General features: G+C 41.9%; 1 protein-coding gene and 2 non-coding genes across 3 annotated transcripts; 2 read left to right on the top strand and 1 right to left on the bottom strand.

Annotated features, from left to right (window-relative positions):
- Positions 1 to 1717: 1717 nt before the first annotated feature.
- TRNAL-AAG (transfer RNA leucine (anticodon AAG)) lies at positions 1718 to 1799 on the bottom strand. Its single transcript has one exon. It is a non-coding gene; the product is annotated as a tRNA-Leu (tRNA).
- A 756-nt stretch (positions 1800 to 2555) lies between these two features.
- Positions 2556 to 2627, top strand: TRNAP-AGG (transfer RNA proline (anticodon AGG)). The gene has a single exon. It is a non-coding gene; the product is annotated as a tRNA-Pro (tRNA).
- A 16588-nt stretch (positions 2628 to 19215) lies between these two features.
- Positions 19216 to 19656, top strand: RNASE12 (ribonuclease A family member 12 (inactive)). Its single transcript, XM_069462888.1, has one exon. The coding sequence runs from the start codon at positions 19216 to 19218 to the stop codon at positions 19654 to 19656; it is 441 nt and encodes a 146-aa protein (XP_069318989.1).
- The last annotated feature ends 1501 nt before the right edge of the window (positions 19657 to 21157 follow it).

Raw genomic sequence — 21157 nt, 5'->3', positions numbered from 1 at the left:
TGGATTTCCTGCCACTCCTCTTCCAACTGCTCTCCCAATACCCATGTCTCAGGAAATAGATCCACCATTCATCCAGTTCCCCAACACATCATGTCCAATCCACCAATGAACACTGTTGGGTCTACCTTCATCCATTTCCCAACACATTCACTATCACCCTAGTCTAAACCCTTCTTCCTCTCTTTCTCAGACTCCCCCAGTAGCCTTCTAACTTATCTTCCTATTTTCTCTCTACTCCCTATTCTAGAGAGCAGTCAGAGTTATTGTACTAGAACGCAAGAAAAATAATACTCTTCTCAACTTAAAAAGTATCCAATAGCTTCTACTCTACTCATACTTAGAACAAAATCCGTGATTATGCCCTTGCATATTCTGACAGTGACAAGCTCTCTGATCTCAACTCCTTCCCTTCTCCTCCTCCTAACTCATTCTCTTCCAGCTATACTGACCTTTTGGTTGTTCCTCAAATACATGGGCCTTGTTTCCTGTTCTGGACCTTTCACTGCTGTTTCCCTTTCCTAGAATACTACTCCCTCAGGCATTTGTATGACTTCCTCCTTCACTCCTTCCGTGCTCAAATGTCACCTCTTTAGAGGCACCTTCCTTGACCACCCTTTCCAAAATAGCCTCCAATTGTCACTATACCCTACACTACTTTATTTCTCTTCACAGCACTTACCACTACTTAATATTATTATATACATTCCTTTCTTTCTTTCCTTTCTTTCTGTTTTCCCTACTAGAAAATAAGCTCCAGTGTGGCAAATCTTTTGTTGCACTCGATGCTGTACCCTTGGTACTTAGCATTGTGTACTACATGTATTAGGTAATTAGGAATGAATGAATGAATAGATGAATAGTCCCACACTGTTGCACACACCTTCTGGTCTCCAGAGGCCCCAGTTAAACAGAATTATTTCTGCTTTCTATAGACTCAGATTGGAATCTTCCCAGGGATAAGAGCCATGGCTATGAGATTGTATTACAAATGGAAAGCTTAAACCGATCTTCCTCATCTCTGCAGACTGTTCTAAGCACCTTACGTGTATTCACTAATTTTCATAATAGAGGTATATATTATCTCCATTTGACAATATTGAGGAATTAGGTAAGCAACTTGCCGAAGGTCACTCAGCTAGTAATGTGAGAAATGGCAGCCTTGTGTTCTAACAGCCAAGGCCACGGTCGCTCGCCATTCTTCCCACGTCACCGCACTGCTTTCCTTATACCGCATTTGTTTTTTGCTTGATGATGTCTTGCAGTGTTTCCAGATCTTTTTGTAATCATATGGTTTACTTTCCCAGTTTCACCTGTGAGTTTCCCTTGTGAACTGGCATTATGTGTTACTCATCTTTCTATACTCCTCAGCAACTAGAACAGTGCCGATTACACGACAAGTGCTCAAAATACGCTCTTTGGCTGAGTGAAGAAAAGTAAAGCAAAGCTTACGAGTTTATGGTATTAATGTCCTAACACTTTACCTCTGGGAAACTACGATTCAAAGGCATCGTTATGATCTTGCAAGGGTGTTACTATGATTCAGAAGCATTTTCCGTTATGAAACACTCAGAATAAAAGTTCCAAAACAGTGCATGCCGAGATTCTCTAGCAATTAAAAACAGGTGATTGGTCTGGAGGAAGGTTAATCGACTGTCTTCACGTGGCAGTTCTAGTACAATCGCTGCTGAGTACAGACGGTGTCAAAACAATGCACCTGTGGCAGCGGTGGGATTCGAACCCACGCCCCCGAAGAGACTGGAGCCTTAATCCAGCGCCTTAGACCGCTCGGCCACGCTACCTACTGGCTGGCCTAGGAAAGGCATATCCTCTACTAGGCACTCTTTTCCCTCCCCCGCCTCCCACATACATTTGTTTATCGGGTTTTTTGTATTTCTCTTTTTCTTTTCGTTCTGATGTATTTAGCTTTCTTTCTTCTTTTAAGCTACAGTATTTGAGATTGGTGGAAAGAGCTGTAATCCAAGCTTTGCAAGGCTTCCGGAGAGAGGGAGGACAATCTTCGTCATCTCTGACGATTACGGCGCTCCGGTCCTGCGCCGCACGCAGGCTGCTCACCTGGCACGTTTGGGGCGCTCTCCTCCCTCAGGGTACTCTGTATGGGGGGCGCCACGCGGCGACAGCTTTCGCTAGGCCGGCCGCGGGTAAAGCGGTCGGTAGTTGTTAAGGAAACGCCCTCCGGCCCCTGAATCACTCTGGACTGTGCCTGATTGCCTCCCTCCATTCTCGCATCATCTTTGGCCCACTTGGAAGTGACAACCATCAGTGAAATTGTTCTCGTTAATGCCTGAAAATTTTTCCTAAACAAGATTCTTGGTCTCCAGGCGCCGCCTTCTGGAATTTGGGCGAGGGGTGTGTGTGTGTGTGTGTGTGTGTGTGTGTGTGTGTGGCGGGGGGAGGGGGGACTGCAGTGAGTTGTTTCATCCACTAGGTGTCACCTCAGACCCATGGTTGCTTAAAAAAAACACTTCACAGCTAACTGTGGACGTGGCTAAAACTTTCCATACTGAAGTTTGTAAATGCAAAAACATTTCATGCGTGGCTCGTTGGTCTAGGGGTATGATTCTCGCTTAGGGTGCGAGAGGTCCCGGGTTCAAATCCCGGACGAGCCCAATTTTTGTCTCTGTTGGTTGTCTCCTTAATAAAATCACAGATTTGTTGATGTTAAACATTCCTTGCACAAAGTAAGCATCATCTGTAGTTAATATTACTATATTAACACCATATTATATTCCAGTATTTCAGATGTATATACTTCATCTTTATACGAACACTCTTTGTCATAATATTAAACCGTGAGGATAAATACCAGATGCTATCACATATCATTTATATAGTATTTCTTATACAAAGTAGTATTCTAAAATCAACCAACGTTTCTCTTTTGCAATTTTTTGTTACTTTTCCAGAATTGTTCATTCAGGACTTAGGTATATTTTATATTAATAGTTTCACATAACCCTCATTTTTCCTTCATTGTACGTACAGGGGCCCTTCTGGGCACTCTGAGAAGTCTATGAGCAGCACATGTGGTGAAGTGTCTTGTCACATAAAGCCTGGGCTCACTTCCTCATCCAATCCTGAGATTACAGGGACCTTGTGTGTGCACGTGTGGGTGGGGGACTCTCAGGTGGTGTAGCCCTTTCTGAATGAACTCAACAGGGATTTGCCTGCATATTAGACTCACCTGTGAAGCTTTTCAGCTATTCACTGCTGGGTCCAACCCCAGACCAAGTAAACTGGAATCTCTGAGGATGGGGCCCAGGCATGATTATTTTTGAAAAGCTCCCAAGGTGTAATTAGGATTGCCTGGGAACTATATGTGCTACCAAGTTGCTCTACAAGCCACCGCCCTGCATCCCAGTAACTCTAGGCACCCTGTGTCCCATGCCACCTTCCTCAGAATCACCCCCTTCCAATTGGTACTCTATGTTCCCTAGTTAAATTTACTCTTGGGTCCAACCATGTGCCAAACTTAAGTTTCTCACTGTGATCCTCCTTATTTCCCCAAGCCATAGAAAATGGACCAACAGCAGGAAACTCAAAGAGAAAAAAAGAGAGCTTAGCGGTTGTCTGCTTATTTGAGGCGTGTATGTGGATGTGTGTAGGGGGGGCTTTCATTCCCTAGAGATAGACCCTTAGATCACACTTTTCACCCTCATTCCCTCCCTACCTGCTCAGTATTCAGTGTTCACATCCTACAATTCAGCCAGATATGTCCTGACTCACCTAATGAACGAGAGCCAGAACCACAGGTATTTTTCACCTCACTCCTACTATGCTGTTGAGTATTTAAGTTCTGGTAACTCTTCAGATATTTGGAAGAGCTGTGCAAAAAATAATCTTAGAATCATCCTTTACTCCTCTCTCTTACAACTCATATTCTATCCCTTAACAAATGATATTGGCTCTACCTTTGAGTATTTCCAGAAACCATACGCTTCTCAACATCCTCACCCATCACTGCTGTGGTCCCAGCCATCACTATTTCTCACCTGTACTGTTGCATTAGCCCTTTAGCAGGTCTCTCTGCTTTGTCCTTGTTCCCTTTAAGTCTATTTTCAACAGAACAATCAGAATGATCCTGTTTAAACCTCAGAACTTGTCATTCCTCTGCTTACAACCTTTTGTGCATCTCTATTTCACTCAGCATAAGATCAAAACGCTTTGCCATGGCTTAAAATATCCCTAAATGATGTTGCTGCTTTTTAGACTCCCTTTGCTTCTCTGACCTCATCTCCTGCCACTCTGTTCCGGCTACGTTAGCCTCTGCGCTCCTCAGAAATACCTCCGTGTCTTTGTACTTGCTCTTCTCTCTGCCTTGAGTCTTATCTCCCCCATATCTGCAAGGCTCAATCCCTCACTTTAAAATCTCTGCTCAGATTTCATCTGTCAGAGATAATGTCTCTGACCTCTCTATTATGAAACTGCACCCACCCCCTTTGCTCACTATCCTCCTTTCTCTATTTTAATTTTCTTCATCGCATATACCACCACCGGACTTTTGCTGTTGTTAGTAATTCTCCCTCCCCCACCATGACAATGAAAGTTCCCTGAGACCAGAGTCTTATTTATAGGTGAAGTTTCAGAGGCTGAAACAATTCTTGGCACCTAACAAATACTTTATAAATATTTGATTAATGAATTGTGTGAATCGTTTTAAATCAAAAGGTTATACAGGATTACCTCTCCCCCATCCAGAAAAAAGCCCAAAAAGTTACACAGATTTTTAAGGGATATAAAGACTATACAGGCTTTCAAGTGATCCTGTGACACTGGGGAAGATAAGCAGCATGCAAGTTTGGGGGCCTTGATAGTAGGAGGTCTTGCAGTGTGGGAACAGTGCCATCCTCAGGGAAAGACTGAGGGGGAAGGGCACGCCTGAAAAACATACTGTGGCAGCGCTCCTTCTGGCCACAGTGTGGCTCTATAAAGGCTCTAAAGACGTAAAGGCAGGCACGGAGTATGCTCTCGGGAGCTGTAAATTGGGGATCAGTGCCAATGACTTGCTGCAAACTTGCTTCAGGCAGAGCTGCTTAATTACAGGGTTGCATCAGGCTCTTAAGGCTTTAAACAAATTCCGAACCGATGGGTCACATCGCAGGGTTGCACACAGCAGGGCCATTCTATAAGAGTCTGTAAGATAAATGACTTAACAAGGTGAGGAACAAAAGTCCACGATAGGGGACCAGAGAGGAAGAGAAAAGCTAAGGTTAAGAAAGGGCTTGTATAACCCAACAGGACTTCCTCAACCTCACTAACCAGATTTTTGTGATAAGAGATCAATCACTATCAATGTGAGTCGTAAGAAAACATTGCTGGCAAGTAAGGAGGGTGGAGGGAGGAATACGTGGAACGAGGAATGAGAACCTGCCGCTGTTCACAAAAACACGCATGAATAGGTCAAACTGAAATCTGCCCCCTTGTGGATAAGGCAGGTATTGTCATGGGTCTTCCGTTTAGGGTCTTGAAGGAGAGTTTGTAGGTTGTGTCAATTGCTAGAAACGTCGCTACTTTTGGCTGATCTTTGTGCATATGATAAAGGTGGAACTTATATGAAAGAGAGTTGTGCTATTGTCCAGGGACATGGTGTTATTAAAACTAAACTGAACTACTTATTAAAGTAGATGGCATTCCGTGGATATGGAGGGAAAGCAGAGAGCAGAGGTAGCAGCCGATAACAAAATTCCTGACCTGATCTTTAACAGCTGAAGTGAGAGGGTCAGAGGAGCAATACTAGATTTAAGGCCTTGAATAGTAAGTAGAGGTGAATCAACTTTTTCTTTCCTTTCATTGATCTTTCTGATCTTATGCCCATATAATACTATAGGGTCCCACCAAAGCAACCCTCAAAAAAGAAGATTGAGTTTTATAAAGAAAAGCTCTCTCATACTATGATTAAAGAGCAAAATACATCTCTTTTAGGCCATTCACTCATGCATTCTTTTATTTATTCAATATTTACCGAACAAATATTTGTTGGACATCTATTGTATTGCAGGCACTGTGCTTGCAACAGAGATTACTGCAGGAAACCAGACAGATGTGGTCTCTGCCCTCATGGAACGATTTTTTTAAACCTAAGAAATATAATTAATTTATTATTCTAGTGATAAGGGCCACGGAGGATTTTTGCAGGATTGTATGCAAGCACAATAGAAGCTGTTCACTTACTCTGGGGTTTTAGGGAAGGCTTGTCTGAGGAAAGAAAGGACACACAGGATTTAACCAGGCAGAATGAGAAAGGTCGGTAGAGTAAGGAATATTCCATAATGAGAGAGTTAGATACGTTAAAAACCTTGAGCTGGAAGGAAGCCTGATGAGTTCAGGGAACCGGATGGAGGAGTGTACAGCAGGAATATGGAGGTGGAAGGAGGCTGGTTTGGGTGAGGCTGTCTACGCTTGGCCCAGAGACAGTCGTAAGGACTGTGGTCATTATCTTAAGACTAGTGAAACAGCCATTGACACATTTTAGGTGGAAACAGGAGTGGATATCTTCAGTAAGTAACTGGATTTGTATTTTTAAAAGATTACTGTGGTGCAGTGGGCTTGACAGTAAGCCCTTAGGAGCCTCCTTTCAGCTTTTTGACAAGCAGGTGCAGAGCCCTGCTTCAGGGAATGGTGTAGCCCCGGGTGCTTTATCAACTCTAAAATTGTTAGCTGTTTTCGCCTCCTTCACTGCATCAGCTCTGCCAGCTCTCAGCCACTTTCGTAGGAGGCCAGCGAGGCTCCTGGAGCTCGACTCAGGATCGCAGAGCCAGTCAGTGGCAGAGGCAGTGTCAAGACAGGCACCCAGCTTTCAGGACTCCCAAACCACTGCTCATCCTGCTCTAGCTGGGTGCTTCTGAAAAGGGAGTTTTTAAAACACACACTGGATTCTTTAAGGCTTGGTGATTATTTGGGGTCGGGAGACAATTTTTTGTCTTCTTTTCAGGAATCTTATCTGATATTCAGAAAAGCTGGAACTGGTCCAGAAGGAGAGCAGAGCCTGGGAGTGGCAGGAAAGATCAGAATGTCCTGGGAGGTGCTGCAGGGGAAGGCTGGGTTAATGGTCCTTGCTCAATAAGGATTCAAAGGGAACTGTTGAGGCCTCAGCCTGGGGACACACAGAAGAAGGCAGAAACACTATGATCAAAGCATTCTCAGAAATGGAAAACTGAAGGGATGAGTCTACCACACACAGTGGCTGTCAGAGGCTTAGGGCACTTTCCCTCAACCTGGTCCTTGGGCTATCGCCTTGTGGCAGTCATTTCAGGAACACAAAGAAAGTGATAAAACAAGAAATGGCTTGGTTTCCCCCCAAGGGGGAACAGGACCTCCACCCCCACCCCCCCCACCCCCCGTGCATAGCCTGGGGCTGTAACTGCAAGGCCAGGACTGATGGCCTCTGACTCAGAACACATCTTGCCCAAGATCAGGAGCAGCTTGTTCCTGGACATGTGCAGACCCCAGTCTATCCACCTTACCTGGACAAGAAGACAGGTGAGATAGTGGGAGGGGAGTTGGAACAGTGCCCAGGGCTCGTGAGGGCATGGCAGGAATCCTTCAGTTAATAGCTTGTTGAAGAAAACAGCCTGCACTTGCCAGAGGTAGCCAATGAACCCCTCCAGAATAGGGGTGATTTAGGGAGGTGTCTCTTTGGCCAGAATGCCAATTCCTAGGCCATTTCACAGGGCTACTCCATCACACTCCTGAGTCAGAGCTCCCCATTTCAGGGTCTGGTTTCCAGTTCCAGCTCCTCATTTCCCCATTGCTCACCTCCACTCCAGGCCAGGAAGCAGGGACCACCTCCATTCCCTTGAGTGTGCTGGGGATGGAGAAGCAGAAATAGAACCTGTAGTCAGAGAATTGTCATCTTAAGAGAATAGCCATTGAGTTCATTTTAATTTATCTCAGAACCTTAGTTTGTAAAATCAGAGCGGGACCTTATAGATAGTCAAATTCTTCCTTTATTCTTTCCTACCACCCCCATTTTAGAAATAAGAAACAGAGACCTTGAGAAGTGACATAATTTTCCCATGATCACACAGCTAGTTAGTGGCAGAAGAGGGGCGAGGTCTGACATCTTTTATCCATTCATCAACTGCACAAACATTTTTTGGTCTCCCAAGAGACACCAGGCATTGTGCTAGAGAAAACAAGTACATTGTTCTGGCTCTGCAGAAGCACACAGCATGTGGAAAACAAGGCCGAATAAACCCTTTGTAGTAGCACCACATAGTAAGTTATGTACAGGAACCACAGAGGAGAGCTTCTTACACACACTCAAGGAGGAGATGAGGGTGGTCAGTGTAAAAAATGGTTCCTGGAGGAGTTGATGAAGTCCCATGGCCTTTGCCTGGCATTTAGAATTATTTCTTGATATGTGAGCTCACGTTGAACACCTCAGAGTATGTGTGAACCAGCATAGATTTCTTCATGGGCCTACTTCCATAGTTAGAAAGAAAGTCAAGGTGTCATCTGACTCTTTTCCTCACCAGGGTAGTAGGTGAAAATGGTTAGGGAGGTAGGGCTCCTTAGTGGAAATGAGTAGGGGAACAAAGAAATCAAATCCCAGCTCAGAGGTACTTCCAATCTAAAGAGGTATTAAGAGAGATACTGAAAGGTGGCTGCTGGGCAATAGAGAAGTAGGAAAAGAGAAAGTGGTGGAGGGAAGGGAGCACTTTCTGCTTTAAACGACCTTCTTGCATCCAAGCAATTCTTGGCTCCTTCCCAGCCAGTAGCCCTCCTTGGCTCTGCTTCCAAACCCACTTGCATATTCTCCCTTCCCCGTGCCTGAGCCTGGAACCTGTCTCCCTGGTGAACTCTGGAACCCAGATCACTCCAGCTCATCTCCATGATCCCTTGTGAACTGGTTTCCCCAACTGCTGAAAGAACACAGATAATGAACAACTCTGAGAAATACAGACCAACCCTCCCTCTTCGATGTGGTGTTTGGGAGGCAGGCCCTGTCAGTGCCCCGGCAAGAAGAACACTGATGAGCTGTCTCAATTCTGTGATGTGAGGCTAGGACATACCCCTTTTCTTGTGGATGCTCAGGACAAGGGCAGTAATCCAGACGCAGAGCTTTCAGATTGGGGTATTGAGTATTCCGTATAATTTAAAAGGCAGTTTTGTTGTGGGATGGGTGAAACTCTTTAGAAATGATTATGCTGTTTACTGGTTTGGGGTTGATCTATTACGATATGGGCTGTTGATCACAAATGCAGATTCCCTTAAAGCCAGAGACTTTGATTCAATAGGTCAGGGATAAGGCCCGAGTTTCTGTATTTTTAATTAGTATCCAAGATACTCTGATAGGTTTCATTTAAAAACCACCCCCTTTTTAAAAAGTCTGTGGGAGCCAAGAAGTGGCAGTGTAAGGAGTGGTTGAGGGCTGGTGGTGAGCTCATCAGCCCGCCCCCGTATACTCTGCAGACTCTTTCCATTCCCATTCTTTCATATGGGCAATTCATGTTCTCTCAGTTACATGTAAAGCATTCAGAAAATGCATCTTCCAGAAGAGTGCCCAGCCCTCTCTCTGGCATGATTGCTGTCTCCTAGGCCCTCCTTCGTAGAAACGCTGTGGTCACCATTACAGAAGTTCAATGAGAGTCCAGGCCTTGGGGAAGTAAGGATAAAGTCCCACGCCAGAATAGCCAAGGAAAGGACAATCCAAAAAGGGCATTCCTGTGAAGGGCCTGCTGATGGATGCTAGGAATAGTAGATACTGTGAAGCAGTGTTCATTTTTCTCTCTCTTCTGTAATTAAGAGTTTTCAGAAAGTCTGTTATACCCTGTATCCTTACGCTTAGTGTGTATTAGAGCTGCGGTCCCCAACTCCCAGGCGGCAGACCCAGCCAGGCCACACACCAGGAGGTGAGCAGTAGGCAAGCTGAGAAGCTTCATTTGCATTTACAGTCGCTCCCCATTGCTCGCATCACTGCATAAGCTCCGCCTTCTGTCAGATCAGCTACAGCATTAGATTCTCACAGGAGCACAAACCCTACTGTAAACTGCACATGGGAGGGATCTAGGTTATGGCTCCTTATGAGAATCTAATGGCTGATGCTCTGAGGTGGAGCTGAGGCAGTGATGCTAGCGCTGGGGAGTAGCTGCAAATACAGATTATCATTAGCAGAGAGGTTTGACTGCACAAGAAATGTAATGTGCTTGAATCATCCCGAAACCGTCCCCCAGCCCCCACCAGCCGTGGGTCCGTGGAAAAATTGTCTTCCATGAAGCCGATCCCTGGTGCCAAAAAGGTCTGGGACCACTGCATTAGGGAATAAAAGGCAGGGCCTGTACCCAGGCTTTGGGAGGAGGGTGAAGCAGGCCAGAGACAGCTGCAGTTCTGTGAAGAATCAGTAATGAGAAGCCCGGGACAAACTGAGAAGTCCGGAGTACTAGTTTTGCACAGGGCACAAAAACACTCCTCAGAGCGCCTGTAAAACATGCTGGGAAGGGAACTAGAATTCTAGAAGGAATGAAGGACTATTGTCAGATGGATATTCCAGAGGGCAATCCCCCAAATCTAAAACCTGGGGCTACTGAGGTTGCATTCCTTTTGCTTACTGTTTCCTCTGTTCCCACTTAGAGGCCTGGATCGTGGTTTGCCATCTATGGTTTCTAGTTCCTTGCAGCATCTTCCAAACTTATATTCCATAGAACTTAGTCCCTTACAATGTTAATGCTGGTGCCTCTAAAATGAAGTTCCATGCTCAAATTGGTTTGTAAAATCCTAAATTAAATTAGATTAGTAAAGCTTCTCTATTACTGGGTTTCTCAGAATCTGATGCTCTGTGAATCTTGGATTCCGGAAGGGAAGGAATATGGTTAACAATGTTTCTCAAACTTTTGATCATGAAACTTTTTTCTTGAAGCACACTCATTAACATTTCCCAGCATGATGTTTCTCTGAAGGCAAGTAGGAACAATGCTTCCAGTTGTCCTCCAGTATTTATTCTCTGTTTTTTACTTAGTATTAATAATAGAACCCCAGGATTTTAGCTGGGCACATGTCCAACCAGAATAAACCCTACATTTCCCAGTGTCCTTGCAATTGAATGTGACTGTATAACCAAGTTATTGTCATTGAGATGTAAGTAGAATGGTGTGGGAACCTTTGGGATGTGTCTTCAGACGGCAGTGTCATGCCCCTTTTTTTGCTTTTCTTCTCCCTGCTGGCTGGAATGCAGACATAATGGCTCTGGACAGAGCAGCCATCTTGGACCATGATGTGGAAGCCACATGCTGGGATAGAAGTCCAGTGCCTTATAGTACAATACCAATCCTGGACCAACTACTTGCAGCTTTCTTTTATGCTAGACCAAGTAGAATGAAGAATCTCAGAGCTTAAAGACAAGGCTTTTGAACTAACCCAGTCAGTCAAAGATGGAGAAAGAAGAATAAAGAAGAATGAACAATCATTCAGAGAAATATGGGACTAGGTGAAACAAGCTGATATAAAAATTATAGGTATCCCTGAGGGAGAAGAAGAAAAAGCAAAAAGCATGGAAAACCTATTCGAGGAAATTATTGAGGAAAATTCCCCTGGTATCACCAGAGATTCAAACATCCAGAGACAAGATGAGTCATTGAACACAAGGAAGATTCATAGCAAATAGGACATCTCCAAGACACATAGTCATCAACTTGGCCAAAGTTAAAATGAAGGAGAAAATTCTACAAGCTACAAAATGAAAGCAACAACTAACCTACAAAGGAAAATCCACCAGGCTAACAGCAGACTTTTCAGCAGCGATCTTACAAGCTAGAAGGAATTGGGGCCCCATTTTTAGTCTTCTTAAACAGAACAAAATTGCCAGCCAAGAATTTTTTTCCTGAAAAACTAAGTTTCATAAATGACGGAGAAATAAAAACTTTTCCAGACAGGCAAACACTAAGGGAACTTATCAATACTAGGCCTGTACTACAGGAAATACTCCAAAGTGCATTATATATGGAACAGCATGATAGATATCCACAAGTATAAAATCACCTGAAAATTAAAGCTCAGAGCTCTTATAAAACAATAGCACAAGAGGGAAAACAAAACAACAAGATATCATCCACCATGATGAACAGAACAGTATCCCACAAATCAATACTAACACTGAACACAGTCTTAATGCCCCACTTAAAAGACAAAGACTGGCTGAATGGATGAAAAAACATAAGCCAAGTATATGCTGTCTCCAAGAAACACATCTGACTCATAAGGACTCACACAGACTGAAGGGAAAGGAATGGAAAAAAATATTCCACACAAATGGAAACCAAAAGTGAGCAGGTGTAGCCAGTCTTATGTCAGATAAAATAGACTTTAAATCAACAATGGTAAAAAAGACAAAGATGGTCATTACATAACGGTAAAGGAAGCAATTCGACAAGAAGACATAACAATCCTAAATATATATGCACCTAACACAGGAGCTCCCAGATTCATTAAGCAAATTCTACTAGATCTAAGCAAAGAAATAAATAGTAGCATCATAACTTCTAGGCTTCAACATCCCACTGAAAGACCTTGAAGCAGAAAATCAATAAAGAAATACCAGACTTAAATGGGACTCTAGAACAAAGGGATCTAACAGACATTTACAGAACATTCTACCCTAAAACTACTGAATATGCAATGGGACATTTTCCAAGACTGATCATGTCTTAGGCCACAAAACAAGTCTGAACAAATTCAAAAAGAAATTGAAATCGTACCATGTATCTTCTCAGACCATAGTAGAATAAAGCTAGAAATCAAATCCAAGAGAAACATTCAAATCTTCACAAAGTCATGGAAGTTAAACAACCTGCTGTTGCTTGGGTCAATGATAAAATTAAGATGGAAATCAAAAGATTCCTTAAGCTGAATGACAAAGGGGTCACAAGCTTTCAATATCTGTGGGATATAGCCAAAGTAGACCTAAGTGGAAAGTTCATACACTTAAATGCCTACATTAAAAAGACAGAAAGCTCGCAAATGAACAACCTAAAGTCACATCTTCAGGAACTAGAAAAAGAACAGCAAACTAAACCCAAAGCCAGCAGAGGAAAAGAAATAACAAAGCACAGAGCAGAAGTAAACAAGATAGAAACCAACAAACAAAAAAATACAAAGGATTGATAAAACAAAAAGTTGATTCTTTGAAAAGATAAACATAAGTGACAGACCACTAGTCAGATTATCCACATATAGAAGAGAAAGGATTCAAATAAACTCAATCAGAAATTTAAAAGGAAGCATTACAACTGATACTGTAGAAATTTAAAATATCATTTGTGAATACCATGAAACCTTCTATGCATACCAACTAGAAAACAGAGAAGAAATGGATAAATTCCTGGAAACACAGAACCTGCCAAGCCCGAATCAGAAAGAAATAGAAATCCTAAATAGACCAATAATGAGCAGTGAGATTGAAGCAGCAATAAAGAATCTCCCAGAAAAAAAAAATGCCCAGACCGGATGTATTCATAGCCAAATTCTACCAGATGTACAAAGAAGAGCTGGTACCTATCCCACAGAAATTATTTCATAACATCGGAATCTTCCCTAACTCATTTTATGAAGCCAGTATCACTCTGATACCAAAGCCAGGAAAAGACACACAAAAAAAGAAAACTACAGACCAATATCCCTTATGAACATAGATACAAAAATCCTCAACAAAAATAAAAAAGTACATATATATATATATATGGTCATTAATATGAAATGTCCTATTTTGAATCAAAATTGCAGTGTATTATATCTCAAACAAGAAGCAGTACAATTAATCAAACTATGCACCTAAACTATTGACACAGTTTTGCCATATTAATGGTAGTTTGTTTATGCCAGCAGCAAAGGAGCCTAGAGAGTGAGTGGTGGTGAAATTGCAAAAGGTGTTTTCCACAACTTGTTGAAAATTGAATATATTTCCTTGCAAGAAGTGGTCCAAAGCCTGCAAGAAGTGGTAGTCAGTTGGTGCAAGGCCTGGTGAATAATGGTGGATGACAGAGAATTTCCAAGTCCAGCCTGTGTAGTTTGAGCAGTGTTGTTTGTGTGACATGTGGTTGAGTGTTGTCTTGCAAGAGGATTGACCTATCTCTGTTGACCAGTCTTTGCTGCTTAATCACAAGCATCCTCATCATTTCATCCAATTGGTTGCAGTAGACATCTGCTGTAATTGATTGACCAGGTTTCATGAATCTGTAGTGGGTAATACCGGTGCTGGACTACAAAACAGACACCATTAGCTTTTTTTTTTTTTTTGATGAATATTCAGTTTTGGACTGTGTTTTGGCACTTCATCTTTATCCAACTGTTGTGCTGAATGCTTGTGATTGTCAAAAAGAATTTTTTGTCACATGTAACAATACAATGTAGAATTTTTTTGTCTTTATGTCATGACCTCAAAGAAAGGCAAGCTTTGAGACAATTTCTCTTCTTATGTTCATTTAATTCATACGGTACCCCTCTATGCAGCTTCTTTACCTTTCGATTTGTTTCAAATGGTTCAATATTGTTGGAATAGTAACGTCAACCCTTGCTGCTAATTCATGAATACATTGAGATAGATTCACTTCCACTATGGCTTTCAGCTCATCATTATCCACTTTGGTTTCAGGTTGCCCATATGGCTCATTTTCAAGATTAAAATCACCAGAATGGAACTTCTCAAACCATCCATGCACTATGCATTCATTAACCAAATCCTTCCCAAACACTTTGTTGATATTTCAAGCTGCCTGCACAGCATCAGTTCCATGATGGAACTCATATCAGAAAATAGCACCGGCTGGGTGCGGTGGCTCACGCCTGTAATCCTAGCACTCTGGGAGGCCAAGGCAGGAGGCTCACTTGAGGTCAGGAGTTCGAGACCAGCCTGAGCAAGAGCAAGACTCCGTCTCTACTAAAAATAGAAAGAAATGATCTGGACAGCTAAAAATATATATAGAAAAAAATTAGCTGGGCATGGTGGCACATGCCTGTAGTCCCAGCTACTCAGGAGGCTGAGGCAGAAGGATCACTCGAGCCCAGGAGTTTGAGGTTGCTGTGAGCTAGGCTGAAGCCATGGCACTCTAGCCCAGGCAACAGAGTGAGACTCTGTCTCAAAAGAAAAGGAAAAAAAGAAAAAGAAAATAGCATGAATTTTTGACTTGTCCATGGTTTCACAAAAATTGCTCTAAAAATTTTTTTGAAAAATAATCACAAACCACAATGTGTGTTTGAAAGACTGAGGATGTACCTTCACAATAAGCATAAAACAAGAAGTGTCAAAGTGAAATATCAGAGATAGCAACTGTCAAACTTAGTACTTAAGGAAATCAGATATTTCATGCTTAACTGAATTCAACAACATATCAAAAAGATTATTCACCATGATAAAGTGGTTTCATCCCAGGGATGCAAGGATGGTTCAATATATACAAATCAATAGATGTGATTCATCACATAAACATAAGCAAAAACAAAGGCATGATCATTTTAATAGATGGAGAAAAACCATTGAATAAAATCCAGCCCTCTTTCATGATAAAAACCCTCAACAGGCTAGGCACAGAAGGAACATATCTCAAAATCATAAAAGCTATATATGGTGAACCCATGGCCAACATCACACTGAATAGGGAAAAGTTTAAAGCGTTCCTCCTAAGAACTGGAACAAGACAAGGGTGCCCACTGTCACCACTTGTATTCAACATAGAATTGGAAGTCCTAGTCAGAGCAATCAGGCAAGAGAAAGAAATAAAGGGTACCCAAATCAGGAAAGGGGTGGTCAAACTATCCCTGTTTGCTGATGATATGATCTTGTATCTAGAAAAACCTAAAGACTGATCTTTGACAAAGCAGACAAAAACATGCACTGGGGAAAAGAATCCCTATTCAATAAGTGGTGCTGGGAAAATTGTATTGCCACTTGTAGAAGACTGAAACAGAATCTGCACCTCTCACCGCTCACAAAAATTAATTCATGATGTATAACAGACTTAAACCTAAGGAATGAAATGATAATAATTTTAGAAGAGGTCAGAAAAACTCTTATAGATATCAACCTAGGCAAAGAATCTATGAAGAGAATCCCAAAGGCAATCACAGCAACTATAAAAATAAATAAATGGGACCTGATAAAATTAAAAGGCTTCTGCACAGCCAAAGAAACAATCAATAGAGGGAACACACAATCTACAGAATGGGAGAAAATAGTTGCATTCTATACATCCAATAAAGGGCTAGTAACAAGAATCTACAAAGAATTCAAGCAAATCAGCAAGAAAACATCAAATAACCCCATTAAAAGTGGGCAAGGGTGGGGTGGGTGGACAAAATTTAAATAGTGGGCAAAAGACATGAACAGAAGCTTTTCAAAAGAAAATAGACTAATGACCAATAAGCATATGAAAAAATGCTCAGTGTCTCTACTCATCAGGGAAATACAAATCAAAACCACAAAGAGATATCACCTAACTCCAGTGGGAATGGCTTTTATCAAAAAGTCCCAAGACAACAGATGCTGGCATGGATGTGGAGAGAAAGGAACACTTATACACTGTTGGTAGGACGGCAAACTAGTACAACCTCTATGGACAGTAGTATGGAGATAGCTCAAAGAACTAAAAGTATACCTATCATTTAATCCAGCAATCCCACTAGTGGGTATTTACCCAAAGGGGAAAAAAAAGACATTTTATAAAAACAAGACACTTGCACTCAAATGTTTATTGCAGCACGATTCACAATCACAAAGATGTGGAAACAACCCAAGTGTCCAATACATGAGTGGATCAATAAAATGTGGTGTATGTATACCATGGAGTATTACTCAGCCATGAAAAAAAAACACTGAACTAATACCTTTTATAACAAACTGGATGGAACTGGAGACCATCCTTTTAAGTGAAATATCACAAGAATGGAAGAACAATAACTACATGTGCTCACTACTAAATTAACACTTACAGATCAACACTCATATGCACATGTGGTAGTAAAATTCAATAGCAATCAAGCAGATGGGAGGGGAGAGGAAGCGATGGGTAAATTCACACCTAATGGGTATAATGCACCCTATATGGGTGATGGACAAATTTATAACTTTGACTCAAACTGTACAAAAACAATTCATGGGTCGGGTGCGGTGGCTCACGCCTGTAATCCTAGCACTCTGGGAGGCCGAGGTGGGTGGATCGTTTGAGCTCAGGAGTTCAAGACCAGCCTGGGCAAGAGTGAGACCCTGTCTCTCCTAAAAAAAAAAATAGGAAGAAATTAGCTGGACAACTAAAAATATATAGAAAAAATTAGCCGGGCTTGGTGGCGCATGCCAGTAGTCCCAGCTACTCGGGAGGCTGAGGCAGAAGGATTGCCTGAGCCCAGGAGTTTGAGGTTGCTGTGAGCTAGGCTGATGCCACAGCACTCTGGCGGGGACAACAGAGTGAGACTCTGTCTCAAACAAACAAACAAACAAACAAAAAGCAATTCATGTAACCAAAATGTTTGTAACCTCATAATATTCTGAAATTTAAAAAAGAAACTCCAACAAAGACTCCTAGAATTGATAAATAAATTTCTCAAAGTCTCAGATTACAAAATGTACACAAATCAGTAGCATTTCTATACACGAGTAATAGTCAAGCTGAGAGTTAAATCAATGACTGCATACCACATACAATAGCTACAAAGAAAACAAAATACTTAGGAATATACTTAACCAAGGAGGTGAAAGACCTCTACAAGGAGAACTACAAAACACTGATGAAAGAAATCATAGATGACACAAACAAATAGAAAAATATTCCATGCTCATGGATTAGCAGAATCAACATTGTTAAAATGTCCATACTGCTCAAAGTGTTTCACAGATTCAACACAATCCCTATCAAAATATCAGCGTCATATTTCATAGATCATATTTCATAGATAGAAAAAATAATTCTAAACTTCATTTGGAACCAAAAAATAGCCCTAATAACCAAAGCAATTTTAAGCAAAAGAACAAATCTGAAGGCATCATATTACCTGACTTCAAATTACACTAGAAGTCTATAGTAACCAACACAGCACGGTGCTGGTATAAAAGTAGAGACACAGAGCAACAGAAAAGAAGAGAGAACACAGAAATAAAGCTATCTACCTACAACCAACTGATCAACTGGTGAATGGATAAAGAAAATGTGGTGCATACACACACACACACACACACACACCATGCAATAGGACGTGGAATAGATCTAAAGGACAATGGAAACCAAGAAGGGGAAGGGTGGGAGGGAGACTAGGGATAAAAACTATCATGTACAATGAACACTATTATGGTGAGGGGCACACTGAAAGCCCCAACTTCAGTATTATACAAGGTATCCATGTAACAAGAATATATGTACACCCTTAATATTTTGAAATAAAAAAAGAAAGGTCCACACTTATTTAATGAGGGCACATTCATGGCCTGCTTTATCCAACTCTCCTTCTGAAAGTAGCTTCTCTTCCTCCCCAGTGGTGCTCAAGCACACTTCTCTACAGGTCCCTCCTTTCTGCTCTTTCCACTTTGGCCCTCCCCACACTCAGCTGGCTCCTTATCAGATGTTGCCAGGGAACAGCAGGACACAAGGGATTTTCTCAGATCCATGATCAAAAGACTATATTATCTGTGAGAGCAACAGCAAGGATATGTTACCTGTGAGAGCAGCAGCAAAAAATGCAGGTGAGAGGAGATAGCACAGAGGCAAGGAAGGAGGGGTTGGGAAGGGATTGGGAAGAAAAGGTTAGCAGAATGTACTAAAATCATGTGAAATGGGGGGGAATTAGGGTTCAGAAAATTATGGGCCAGTTATTCAGCAACATGAATAAAACAATCTGGCACAGGTATTTCTGACCACCTTCTGTATGCCCAGCTCTGCGTTAAGCACTTTGAAGGATTCAGGAGAAAATAGCAGATGTGGTACCTGCTATCAAAGAACTTACAGAAACATATAAATACAAAAGGAATAATTAGAGAACAGTTAAATACCAAACTTTGAGAGTTAAAATAGTCAAAAAGGGCTTTCTTGGAGAACTGTGCCTCCAGCTATCTTGCAGGGTTAGCACAATTTTCATTAGCAGAGAAAAGGAAATAAAATATCCCAAGGATGGGGGAGCAGTCAGGGGCGGGAGCAGGAGGAATGTGACTACCCTTTGCTACTTTCTGTCTCCCCCTACTCAACAGGAGTTAAACCCAGAGATATGAAGGGAATCTTACCTCTAATGATAATAATGGTGATAATTTTCTTGCTGCTTCTGTTCTGGGAAAATGAATTGAATGAGAAAATAATGCAGGTGTCAAGCTTAGAGCACCTGCATGTGGACTACCCTCAGAGTGACATTCCTGTAAGGTACTGCAACTACATGATCATAGAAAAAGTCATCAGGGAACCTGACTACACTTGTAAAAAGAAGCATGTCTTCATCCACGAGAGGCCTCGAAAAATCAATAGTATTTGCACTTCTCCCAAGAAGGCGCCTTGCCAAAACCATTCCACCACTTTCTGCTTCCAGAGTGAGACAAAGTTTCAAATGACGGTCTGTCAGCTCATTGAAGGCACCAGATATCCTGCCTGTAGGTACCACATTTCCCTCATAGAGGGGTTTGTTCTTGTCACTTGTGATGACTTGGGGCCAGTTAAATTCCAGGGATATGTTGAATAACTTGAGCTCACATAACTCAGCGCCTGAGTCTGAGATCCTCTCGTCTGCTCTCTCAGTGGCACTAGGGCTGGGTGTCCCGAGGCAGACTGGAACTGTGGACATGGGGGACTGCCTTGAATGAAATGGGTAGCCACTGGTAATTATTAATAGTTTATCCTTCCAGTATTGCTGAGTTGGAATCAATAAAAAATCTTTCCTGAATTAAACCATAAACTCTACATGTGTTTCAATTTTTGTCCCTTGTCTTTGGGTCATTTGATAAGAGCCAAGATTGAATCAAAGGCAGGAATTAAGACAAAGTGACTGAGACTCTCATTTTAGGTACAAGATTTAAGGGGGCACTAAAACACCCCGGTAATCTAGATAAATAATATTTTAATTCAATATTATTTTGTTTTGTTTCATAGGCCATATATTAATAGAATGTCTGCTCAATTTTTTTAAGAGACAGGGTCTTGTTATGTTGCCCAGGCTGATCTCGAGCTCCTGGGCTCAAGAGATCCTCTTGCCTCAGCCTTCCAAGTACCTGGGATTACAGATGCACACCATCATGCCCGGCTAAGTTTTTTTTTATTTTTTGTAGAGACAGGAGTCTTGCTATGTTGCCCAGGTTGGTCTCAAACTTGTGGGCTCAAGCAATCCTTCCCCCTCTGCCTCCCAAAGTGCTGGGATTCCAGGCATGAGCCACTGTGCCTGGCCTTAATTCAATATTTTAAAAAATCAAAATTAATGCAAAAATATTTGATGCACAAAATATCTAAATTTTTAATATCCAATGTGACAGGGCTGGGATTAAAATGAGGTGAGTTACATGAGTTAAACTGTGGAAAGACATGGATAAGGGAGGGAGTGGGTCTCTCGGAGTTTAGTGTATCTCCTCTTTGCATCTCCAGAGGGGACTGAGAAGACTTTGAGCCGGAATACTAACTCCTTTCCCTTTTTAATTCTTACAACTGAACCCATTGTTTAGTTCCCCCATGTTAAGCTATAGGCATAGTATCCTTAAGCTGTAGGAAGACGGAAGAGAAAGAGAGGCTTCTAATTCTGGGAATTTCATTAAGTCCTGTTCTTCTCTGGTTATTAGTTTCCTCCTCTGTAAAGCAAGGATCTTGAACTAGATAATCTTTGAGGTTCTTTCCACATCTATTACTCTATAATTCTATTTCTTAGGTAGTGTAGAAACGGGCTTTGCCGGAGGGGCTGTTTTGTATTCGGAAGTAGTAAGAAACAAGGGGCAATTGGCAAGTAAGGGTCAGGTTGTGGGATCCCTAATTCTGAGCTATGATGTTTCAATCCTGTATGTGAGAGCCAGAGACTCGTACTGTGAGCTCGAGCAGGCATGAGTGATTCACAAGCTTTAAAGAACACTTTCTGTCCTGATCTTTTCAGTTGAGAGATCTCACTGTTGCATGGCTCATTTGGACTTAATTCAAGGTCATATCAAAGAAGGAGGTGCACTTACAATAATCGTTAGCTCTGTCTTTTGTAACCATAAAGTTCT

Source organism: Eulemur rufifrons, chromosome 2, assembly GCF_041146395.1.
Source record: "Eulemur rufifrons isolate Redbay chromosome 2, OSU_ERuf_1, whole genome shotgun sequence".
Lineage (NCBI taxonomy): Eukaryota > Metazoa > Chordata > Mammalia > Primates > Lemuridae > Eulemur > Eulemur rufifrons.
Note: the sequence above shows the minus strand (reverse complement) of the source record. Positions and strands in the feature narration are given on the sequence as shown.